We start from the raw sequence: 11,804 nt of genomic DNA on the forward strand, positions 1-11,804 counted from the left end.
CACCACCACCACCACCACACCAGCAGGCACCGGGGCCACAAACCTGTCACAGACGCACGGACACTTTGTAACTGCTCAAAGGAGAAAGGCAGAAGAAAACAGAGGGGCCTATTTACACCTAGCAAAGTCAATCAGAGTCTGTATCTACAGCGCAGCAGAAAGGACAGACAGGATGGAGTATGCCATGAAAAAGGAGGCAGCCATTCCCACCAGCATGAGATAAGTAATTGGAGAAAAATGTCTGTTTTTTACCTTATTTCCTTCAACTTCTAAGACCATGTTATTTTCTCTTTCATATCTGTGCCCAGCTTGGCAAGTAAATTAAATTTTCCTTTTGTTAATGCTTTCCATATACAGTATTATTCCTCATAGGAGACAACCTGCCATTGTCATTTGAGCAGTGAAATAAAGATTTCCTGCTGCTGACCCAAATGAGGCTCGAAACAGCAGTATCTTGGTCTAAGCGAAGCATTTAATTAGCACAAGGAATCTGTGGGTTCCTCTCTTGAGTCTCTCCTCTACAAGGAGGAGAGACATTCTGAACAACGACCTTTTTATGAAAAGAAATGAATACAGGTAAATTTTGACCAGTATTGTATTCATACTTAAATATCCTCCCAAATTTCCCAAAGTAAGACATATATAAATTCCTATTTGTAAATACTTTACATTTTCCTTCTTTTACAAAAATATTTACTGGAAAGTTTAAGACTCACAATGTGAGTAAAGAAGCTGTGCTAATATCTGCAACAACGAAGACCTGCCTGCGTGGAGAAGTTGGGACCATGACCATGAAGACTGGCCATCAACCCAGTTGGAGCTTCCCGACTCCATCCTACTCCCTTCTCCAGGTGCCACCATTCTTACTAACGTGTTTTTCCAACACTTTTGAAACAACTGTAAGCCACAAACTGTAAGTGCACTCATTAAGTTTTATAGTTTACAAAGCACGTTACCTGCGAGTAACTGTGTTTAATTTCCCTTGACTCAAAGTTACTGGTATCAAATTAAACACAGTGAATGAAAATCCATGTCACRATCCAACCAATTATCCATGAAAATACCCTGTTCCTAATCAAACACTTCAAAAATATGTCCATTTCAGAAATTTAGTTTGGTACTGCTATACCCCCCCCCCCCAAAAAAAAAAAAAAAAGAGTAAACATTTTTTAAATTAACTATGTATTTATTTCTCTTTACTCCATTCTTGCTATCTCTGCATGCACATATACTCACCTTTTCTTACATAAGCACATACATCCTCTCTGTAGGTGTCCCTTTCAGTCTCATTTACYGGGGCTGCCAATCCTTTTCAGGTATTGCAGGGCGTACTGTATCTTCTAAATATATCTTTCATACTGTTTTCTTCAGCCTCCTTTCTCCATTCCTCTCTACAGTTTTGTGCTAAAGCTACAATATTTCAGTAAATCCTGCTACTAAGTGTTGTAACAAACTTCATCTGTTTTCTGATAGCCTAACACCTCATATCAGCAACTCTGAAGTAGAAATCATGGACCTTTATATGTATCTGTATCAAATCTGTAATCTGTATCAAATATACCTACATGATACACTATACAGCAACTATTTTTCAAACAAATATCTTTTAACAGGTATTTCTTCTCTTTACTCAACCCCTCTATCAATTTCACATCTTTCCTACCTATCAAAAAATATCATTAATAAAAGCACTATCACCATGATATCAAAGCATACAAACAATAGCTCCAAAAAACAAACCTGAAGCATCCTTTAGGATATGTATACACATATATATACATATATATACATATATATACATATACATACATAAATATTTTAAGGTAGGTTTTTATCTGCAACTTCCAATACATCTACACATCAAGGACACTGCCAGTTCTTACTCTAGTAAATTTTCTGGGCAAGCACTTACTGAGCACGTGTGCTCATACAAATACTCGTGCTGATCCCTTTTCTTTATATATGTCCTGGCAAATCCAGTCCTCTGGCAGTCACAGATCCGTATAACCACTGCTGTACAATACGTGAACACTCCACTTAGGGTGCTGAACATACGATACTTTACACTGTTCTGAGGGAATAGACCCCTTTTTTAATTTAACATTATCTAGGAGGATAGGAGGAATAGTAATAGCAATGCAAATTATCTCATTTTAACACTTTTCCTTTCCATAAAGCTTAGATTTAATTAAAATATCAGTGGATAACAGCAGTATCTTTTTTTTTTTTTTTTTTTTATCTTTGCCTAAATATGTCTATTTATAATGTTCCAAAGTTAGAAGCAATGGTATTATGAGCATTAAATTATTCCAGTGTAAAACTTGAACAAAATAGCTATTATCATTCAGTTTGTGGAATTCAATAAAAAAAAAAAAAGTAGTATAAAACAACTAAAATACAGCATAAATTTATTTTTAAATTTGTGAAATTGGCATTATACCAATACACGTGTGAGAAAAAATACGCCATTTGGAGAGGCAGAACATGATGGCATACCTCCAAACATTTACTCTGCTAAGGCAAAAAAATCTAATGTGAATTTTTGGAAACTGTGAAATAAGATCTTAAAAGAGGGAAATTTGCACTGTTTTCATACAATTTTACATCTTAAGAATCACTCTTTGAAGAATGATTCTTTAAATCGACTTCCCCAGAAAGCCTTTGCTATATATGTTTAAATACTCACTGGCCAAGTTACAATCAGCTTTTCGTTTTTAAATTAAGCTGCTCTAGTCACTCTCAGCTATAGCACTGATGGCCCATTTTTCTAGCCTTCTCCGTATTGAGATGTTATGTGATCAAATACTGTCATACAATTCCACAGCAACTAAGAACAGAGGGAGGAAATAAGAGAGACTGAAAATTCAGTTCTATTCAACATTAAGGCTATTCCTCCTGGTACAAATAAAAGTTACACAGGCAACAAGCCCACTCTCTTCAGGCTGCATGAATAGAAAGCAAACAAAATTAGTTTGTTCAGCTCTCTCTCAAAAGACAAAGAGACGCACAGGGAGAACAAATGACCTGACCTGCAAACCAAGGAAAAGAATGCAATTGGGTGTTTATATTTTGATTTTTAAAATTGCTGCTGGAGGTTACATAACTGGGGGCAGTATGAAATGGTTAATTTGAGCTCACACAGACCAGTCACTCAATAAGTAACCCATGCACCTCTTCTAACAGAAAACTTTCCCCCTGCAAGTCCCGCTTACTAGTGCCTTTCCAAGGAACCAAAACATCACAGGACTAAACTCTACACACTATCTAACCTCTCTACACTCTCCAAATTTAGCAAGATTTAAAAGTTCCATAACATTTCACATTATAAAACCAACGTTAGTTGGCCACTCGGCCAAGAATGCAGGTTGGCTGGATGATCACGGCAAGCTTCCAGCGACATTATCGATAAGTGGCTGAACACGTTTACTGACACCGAGCTGGCTGACACGATGTTGTCATTCTCTGTTGAAATCATCTGCCCTGAAGATTCAAAGTGGCATGAAATGTTGAAACACACAAGTACTTTCCTTCAAACCTTAAAGAATATAGAGTTCGCCAGGACRGCAGTTTTGCTTTTGATCATCAGCATGATCATCAGCAACATTAACAGAGCAACATGAAACTTCAAACTCCGCAAAATAAAAATACAGTTTTTTGAATTCTTTGCAAAATATGACAGGAAATTATATAGATAAGAAAAATGTAAAACCCCAAACAGCTAAATCACAAAGCCTTGAACAAAACATACTATCAAAGTTTCACAGACTTGCTACAACTGGTTATTACCTCTCCCAAAGCTCAAGCCATATAATGCAAATAAGTAAATGACTTAGAATCACAAGATTTCATCTCTTGCTCTTGTTCTGTTGCTTAAATATTTTAGTAAACATGAATGAAACAAACTTTATCTGTCCTTAAGCATGAGTATGGCAGCAATAACTATTAACAAAAACTTATTAACAAAAGTTTATATTGAATATCAATCATAGACAAGACATTATCAAGCAAAGAAAATCACACTTACGGAAATTCTGACTTAGAAATATTTTCTCTCAGTAACTATAGTTCTGTAAGAATTCTTGTTGTTTATCCTGTGACAACTGATACTGAGGCGATACATATACCTGTCCCTGGAAAAATTATCTACAGTCTACAATAACCAAAGGTGATGCARACTAAAACCATGTATTGTCTTCAGCCAAGACAAACTGGAAGCTGATCAGGATTCCAAGCAGCAAAGATTCTGACAGGTATTTCTTGACCATAACCTTAGATATCATGTATATTGCATTCTTACTTAAAAAATAAAAAGAAAAAATGAGATGCAGAGTGTCAACTCTTGCATTTTCCATTTCTTTTCCGCAACAATGTCTTCGGTAGCACTAATTTGTAAAAAAAAAAAAAAAAAAAAAAAAAAGGAGGAGGAAAAAGAGGAGGAAAAAAAAAAAACCAGTCAACAGTCAACAACCCTCCATCTTCCTCAGGGCAGTTTTATACCTCATTTGCACCAGCTGGGAAACAAGTTGGTTGTAGCTAAGCTGTAGTGAAGAGCTCCATAATGCTCTTCACTGCTTGGAACCATCCAAAGCAAGACACCTGTTGGAAGAGACACAAGGCTCTCCCTGAACACCCATCAAAGCTTGCCTGTAAATAGGGCAACATATGCAGGCTTGTTCAAACACCAAATCAAAGTGCAGACAAACTGAACATGAAGAAGTGAAAGCCAAAAGTGTTTTAGCATCCCAATATTCAGAGTGACTGAGATCAAAACATGGACCAGCCCTTCCCAAGAACTGAGTGCCAATGATGAGAACTTCAATACCTCCTTCACAAACAGCAGCAGCTTCATGCATAGAGTACAGCTCCTGCAATGTGTTCTGGCATGTCATTTCTTCTTCAGTAAGTTTAGAGACAGGTAACAAACACCTTTCAGAGACTTAAATGGGTTTTTTTCTAAGAAGCTCCTTCAGCAGTTCTAGCAAACAGTCACAGCTCCTTCCCATACTCTTCTCAGTACTGAATATCACTCACAGCAAGCTGGACTTAATACTCAGAAAACAAATTAGGATACCCCACATTGAGTAGTAGGAACCTATTTTTTCTTCTACAGGAATGCTTGTTAGCTATACCTAATATTTAAACAGAATTTACACAAATATCAACAATGATTAAGTTACTGAATAATTTTGTTTTCCCTCTTTATATGCAGAATTGAGCGCCTGACCTAGCACTCCATGAACTGGTAAAGAAGTTAAAGTAATTCATTCTTTGTTCAATATCAGAACAGCTGCATTAAATGGTGTTCCACAGAGATACATCCTGGGCCCGATACTCTTCTACCCTTTCAACTAGTGACCTGCCTGATGAAATGAAGATTACACTTATTAAATTTACAACGTGTTTATTACCTCTCTGGTGGGGATGGTGAGAGGCAAAGAAGGGGGCTGTAAGCCCATTAGAGAACAGAATTAGAATATAAAATGAACTTGACAAATTAGAGAAACAGCCTGGGGAAAAACAGAGATTTAATTCAATAAGAAACAAGTGGAAGACCCTATGCTGAGCCAAGAAYAATTAACTTGTCAAATAATGGATGATAATAACTGCTGAGGTTGCAATTCTGCAAAGATTACAGATTTAGTCCATGTCAATCCAAATATGACTTTTTTTTTTTTTTTTTTTTTTTGAGGCAAAGAATGTACTGGACCTTATGAGCAAAATTGTACCAGCAAGTTGAACAGTCAGACATGGTGTTCTACTGATAGTGATGAACTATTACCATTTGGTACTTCAGTTTAAAAAAATATAGAGACCATTTGGAAATAGTTTAAGGCAGAGCAACAAGAATGACCTAAGGACAAAGTAAAAATGAAAGAACTGGGGCAGATCAGCCGCCCTAAAAAACCCCAGAAGAGATGACTGAAGGGAGATAYGATAGCTGCTTACAGATACTAGGCTCCCCCTATGCCAGCAGGAAGCTGAACAAGAAATAATGGACTTACATGACACATTTGACTCAAGATTTCCATCAACTCTGTTTTTTTAATGATTCTGTTATTTGGATTGCTCATTTCGTATTATGTCCCAAGAGCAAAGTCTTCAACACAGAAAGTTAATTAAGTGATAAAGGACAAATCTGAGTCTTCTAGCAAAGTCTGCAAGAGAGTTTTGAGGTTGTTTCRTATTGAGAATGACCACATTAGATTGTTCTATATGACAGTCTACTTTTAAACAAAACTGATTATCTGAAACAGCTGGAAAAAAACAGAACCCAAAAACAACCTGGCTGCAAATGTAACAAACAATGGCTTTAAACAATCTACCTCATCCATTCAAGCTCAGTGTTATCCTTCTTCAATAACAGTAGATCATGGAGAGACAYAGAGAGACACCGAGAGAAAGACAGAGATGGGAGGAAAGAAAAAGAAACCTGGATATCTGCTTGCTCTTCATGCCTTCCTGCAACTCTTCTAAGTGACTATGTCRTATCTCAGAAAAAAATAAAAAACACTCTTGTTTTTTCTTATGTGTGGATTTTATTTCTTCCTGACATATTAGGTTGAAAATGAATATCTAGCAAAATCAATAATGTAACAGTAGCTAATTTTACCAAGATTCATGCATCTGGTTACCTTCTAGAAGCTCCCGCACTGGCAGAAGGAAAACTCCCTTGGGTTTCACAGCTATACAGCTCCAYATTTAAGCTTCTCTTACAAGATATTGGATTCCACTTATTCAAAACATTCATCTATATACAACCAACAACTGCATCCACTTTCTAGTTTATCCAACTGTCCAGAAAACTCTATCTTTTTCTTATAATTCCCCTGCTAGACATGTCTTATCTACTCCCTTTTTAAAACGTAAAGTTCGACTGCATTCACAGACTGAAATTGTAGTAAATTTTTTTTTAGCAACAACAAAAAAGAGTTTTTTGAATGTGTATTTGCATATCTATCTTCTCCTGGCATGAGTTAAGAAGAAATTAAGCCTAAAAAAAAAAATAAAGCAATGATGATTTTTTACTTCGTGTCAGTAATCCACGCCAAGACTAATGACAGTAGCTTGAAATTCCAGAGTTATATAATCAGTCCATATGGTGGTTGTCATAAATAAAAACTTGAATGAAGCTGCACTACGTACAGGCGGTTAGTGAAACYCTAGATACTGACAAGTTCAGAAGGATTCATGCCAGCAGTGAGGTTGGTTGCCTTTGGCAAAAGACTGTAAGAGGACTGTGTAAGTTTAGCTATTAGGTTTTACAGAAAATAAAACATWCATCTCTCTTGGATATGTTCACACATGCAAGAAGTCTGTTCGCATCAGCAGCTGTAAGTAATGCAGAAAGAATACTGCAAAAATATGCATTTCAGCTTCTACATTTTGCATAAAAAAAACAGTCCTGTGTTTTAGTCTAGTGAATCTGCCAAAAATGTACGTATATGAGCATTTGTAAGTATAAGTTACTGCATAATCATCCTAGATGATTCAATAATTTAACAAGCTTGAAAACTAGTACACAGGCAGTTAGTTGCCAAAATGTCATTCATTTCCTAGTATTCCTTGGTTATCTGCAGTTGAGAAGAAACAGGTCTGAATTTAGAAAGAAAAGGCATTAATTACYTCTAATTGCTTCCACATATATGATGAGATACGTAGTATCCTGCACCTGCAGAACAGGGGTTTAGATTCACATTAAAGCCAACTCTGACTTAACAGGTTACAGTCTTTTTAATGGCCTTAATTCTTCTTTTATTGAGATGTAAAGCCGTGCTTTCTTCCAGGCAGCTAGAGATAAAGTGCTGCTCCTTCACCCGTTTCAGGCGATGCACCTACCTTGCTGAGCTGCAAAACTGCACCACAAGTCCGAGCACTCAGGCTCGTCATATTTCACAAACCAGGCAGCTCTCTGGCAAAGTCTAAAGCCAGTCAGCAAACAAAGGGCAAAACCAAAGCTCTAATGCAGAACTGGCATTGTCCGTGTGCTCAGCATTATAAAAATTCAACGTTTTGTGTACAAGACCTTTCACAGGAAACATGCGTGCAGATRCACCGAGAAATGTAACACTGCCAGTTATAGGATTACAGTAGCATTGGCATGTTTGAGCTGAGATCAAAGCCCTATTACTCAAACCACCATGCAAACAAGCAGCAAGAAACTATCCAGATCGAAACAGCTTACAAATTATGTAGATAATGGAAAAGATGGAGAAAACAGAAGTTGCACAATCCCTTCTCCACAAGTAAGAAAGCTGAAAGGTTTATAGGAGGGAGATTATGGAAGTGCTTGTGAACTGTCATAGAAACATAGATCTCACATCTTATTCACAAGACCTTTCTTTTCACAGCACACGAAGCCAAAGTTTTCCCTTATAATCCAGCTGAGAAATCTCTTATAAAACTACAACATGTGAAAGTAGGTTCAGGGTTGCAATACTAAGTAGTTCAGCGTCTTGACCTCTACTAGCTCTCCAGCTTCAGATCAGTCAGAAGCTGCTTTTRCTACAACATACACTTACCACAGGAACACATACAACCAGCAAGCGTGGCAGGCTGCTCCAAAAAAAAATGGTTTTCATTTTTAAATCAGAATGCTGCATTTACAAATATTTATGTTGTTTTCTAATGGACACCAAATTATTCTACAATATGTTCCTTCTTAACTCACTGCTTCTCATTAAACTATTTTCTGAATTTACTCTCTTTCCTCCTTCAAATGAAAGTATGGTTTGAGGTTAAGCAGTCACAAGAGAGGTGAATATACTACTTCAGGTTCAAAGATTCAAACATACTGAAGCACACTATATAGCTTAGGAACTAACAAATTGCTGCAGAAATCACTGAATAGACACGCTTTTTGACTTGTCCTAATAGAAAGTCAACTATGACTTCCAAACTACTTAATAGCCTTGTGTTCCCATTCAAATTGGCCCATACTTCTGCACTTCTATGTACAAATTACACTCTCATTGATGGATGGCCTTGATAAACAGCCTAACAGTACTCTCTTTGTCAAGTGTTTGTAGGTATTTGTGTGAGTATACTTGCATTCCTTTCTTCACAGATTTTCTGATCAAACAGTATTTAACAAAAAAGCAGATTTCTCTATCATTAATGAACACTGGATAAGATACATCGTAATTTTAATACTAAAATGGCATCTACTCTGCAAATAAGTAACCTTGAGAGGCAAGACTAGACTGCCAAAATACCAAAGCTGAAATAAACAAGGTRTTTGGGAAATGTTAACATTTTGTATAAGCATTTTTTTGTATAAGCATTTTATTCCCCCCCTTRAAACACATTAAAGTTTGCTAAAAACAGAAAATACACATTAGTCTCCCCTTACTGTTTCCATAGAACATYTCTGATTATTTAAATTATTCATTTAAAGTATCTGTAAAAACTGAAGTTTAATAAGAGAGGAAAAAAACAGAATATTGACCATGCTAAGTTGTCTCTCATCTCTAATAGAAGACACTCATTCTTCCATGTTTTACTCTGTTTCTTTCTGACTAGCTTGACCAGAAAAGTGTTTCATACATCASGATGGAGGAACCTTTCAAAGACCCTTTCAAAGAACACAGAGCATAGAGGAATTTATAAAAACAATATTATTAAATAAAGGACCTCATTACCAGCCAAAGATTAGGCAACCAAATACCAGCACTAAAAGTTACTCACAAAGGCACCAAAGCTTTTCAAGAATTTTAATCATTGAAAATTATATAACCTTCTACTTTATACTTCAAATCCAGAATTACCRAAAGCCAGGTCCCATCCAGGTCCAACAACCTTTACATTAAGGTCCATGCACAGGGCACCACTTGTGGAAGCCCTGGGCTCCCTTCCTAGAGGGACTCCCCACAACATGCAAACCTGGCACGGGATGATCAGAGGCTTCATCAGTGTCAGGTCGCCACTTTACAGAAAGGAGAGCTACAAGTTTGTGTGTGCAAGTCCTTATGTTTCTAAGGAACAACCATGCCCACTCAAAGCGGGGCTTCAAGACTTGGCAGCACAATAACATTTCTAACAATGTTCATACTTCATATACATACGTTTGCTGCAGTTTTAGCTAGCAAAAATAGACATATGCTATTGAAGTACCCTGCAAAGATGAGCCTTTGACTGACTACCTCAATAAAAACAAGTATTTTAAGAGGATTTTGGAAAAAAATATTCCTGAACTATTACAATGTACCCATAGTTTCAAAACAATCTCTCTCATATTTTAAGCAGATGAAGGTAAGAATGATCGCGATAGGTATAACATCTGAAATAATATTAAGATCCAATTTGGTTCAAAATCTTTTAGAGATACTCTTTTAAAAATATAAATGTTTCTAAGGATTTAAACATTGAAACACAGTTAGCAAGTCTTATGGACATAGCACAATGAACAGCATGGAACTTCTCATCTGTATACCAAATGCTCTTCTGCAGCATTCCCAAGTCAAACGTCAAAGCACTCTTCAAAGCCCACATCAAAACCCAAAAAACCTAAAAACCTAAAAGTGGAACACAACGTGATTATACATGACAAAAAAAAAAAAAAATCATTTTTTGTTTATCAAATTCTCAGGGAGAAGAAAAATATAAAACAGAATGAAGCTCAAATCAGTGATATTGTAAATATCCAGTTCAGTAAACTGAGATATGTGAACAACAGAATAGTTAAAAATAGGTCGTCACGATCTCTAACAGGACATTATTCCTGGGAAACCAAGAAGCTCCTTGTTTGCTTCCTTACTCCAAAACATTGATGAGGTTCACAGCCCTGAGCAGACAGCTGCAAAATGGTACCTACCCCCTAGCAAACCAGTCGTGAATGCAATGGGAGCAGCAACTGCTCTGACACAGTTCCTTAGAGGAACGGGCCTCTATCCTACCTAAGATCTGATAATAAAACACTACTCATATCATAAATGAATATTTCCATTTTCCATCACTTCCATACCAGCACAACTGTCTGAAAAGATACTAAGCCGCTCTATAATGCCCTGCGCATCCCTAGATCAAGTTTTTACAGCAGGACAAGACCTATTTTACAAAATACATGGCCATTTCTTCCTTTCAAGTGCATTTCTGCAAGACTTGACGTTTATAATACTTACGCATTGCAATAAGGTTTCTTTTCATATCCTTTGTAGTTATTCATGTTCAGAGCCATTTTGCAAACTTCACAGTGGAAACATCCTTTATGCCAGTACTGTAAAGAAATGTAAAGTAGAATTACTTAAAATATTGATGTTTGGAAAGCTATTTTAGGGAACAGCAAACGTAAAAACACAACTACATGCCTGCACTTTGGATGAGCATTACCATTTCTGCAAACTAAATCTAAAGGATTTCTTTGGGGCATAAAAGGTGCTTTTGAAACACTCTGGGAAACGTGTCTTTTCTGTTTGAGTGACASTACCTCTGCATCCTGACCTTGCTGGGATTAAAGGCAACTGAAGATGCAGTTTTTAGCTGTCTAGCTAAAAAAATAAATAAAAATACAAATCATATACACATATACATAGACTCACACATATGTGTATATATATGACTTATAAAAAGGCAATACTGCATTGATAGCTGATATGATGGTTGACGTGTTGGTATATTTAGCGGAAATTTTGCGCATAGAAGAGGATTTTCATGCCCGGGCTCCTAGTGCCCTGACCTCCCGGGTGCCGACAGGGAGCACGTCACGCACCGCAGCTCGGACGGCGGCCCCGAGGCACGGACGGCGGCCCCCGGGGCACGGACGGCGGCCACGGGGCACGGACGGCGGCCACGGGGCACGGACGGCGGCC

The 11,804-nt window shown here is 37.1% G+C and overlaps 1 protein-coding gene across 1 annotated transcript in view; it reads right to left on the minus strand.

Moving 5' to 3' along the window:
• LOC112947345 (LIM zinc-binding domain-containing Nebulette) overlaps window positions 1–11,804 on the minus strand; it is a 231,760-nt gene that overhangs the window by 219,409 nt on the left and 547 nt on the right. Inside the window, exon 2 of the mRNA XM_026039409.1 lies at window positions 11,118–11,212. Within this exon, the coding sequence (XP_025895194.1) occupies window positions 11,118–11,212 (95 nt within the window). The remainder of the gene's footprint in view (window positions 1–11,117; window positions 11,213–11,804) is intronic.

This window comes from Nothoprocta perdicaria, unplaced genomic scaffold, assembly GCF_003342845.1.
Source record: "Nothoprocta perdicaria isolate Ctin4 unplaced genomic scaffold, notPer1 scaffold_23, whole genome shotgun sequence".
In the NCBI taxonomy this organism is placed as follows: Eukaryota; Metazoa; Chordata; class Aves; order Tinamiformes; family Tinamidae; genus Nothoprocta; species Nothoprocta perdicaria.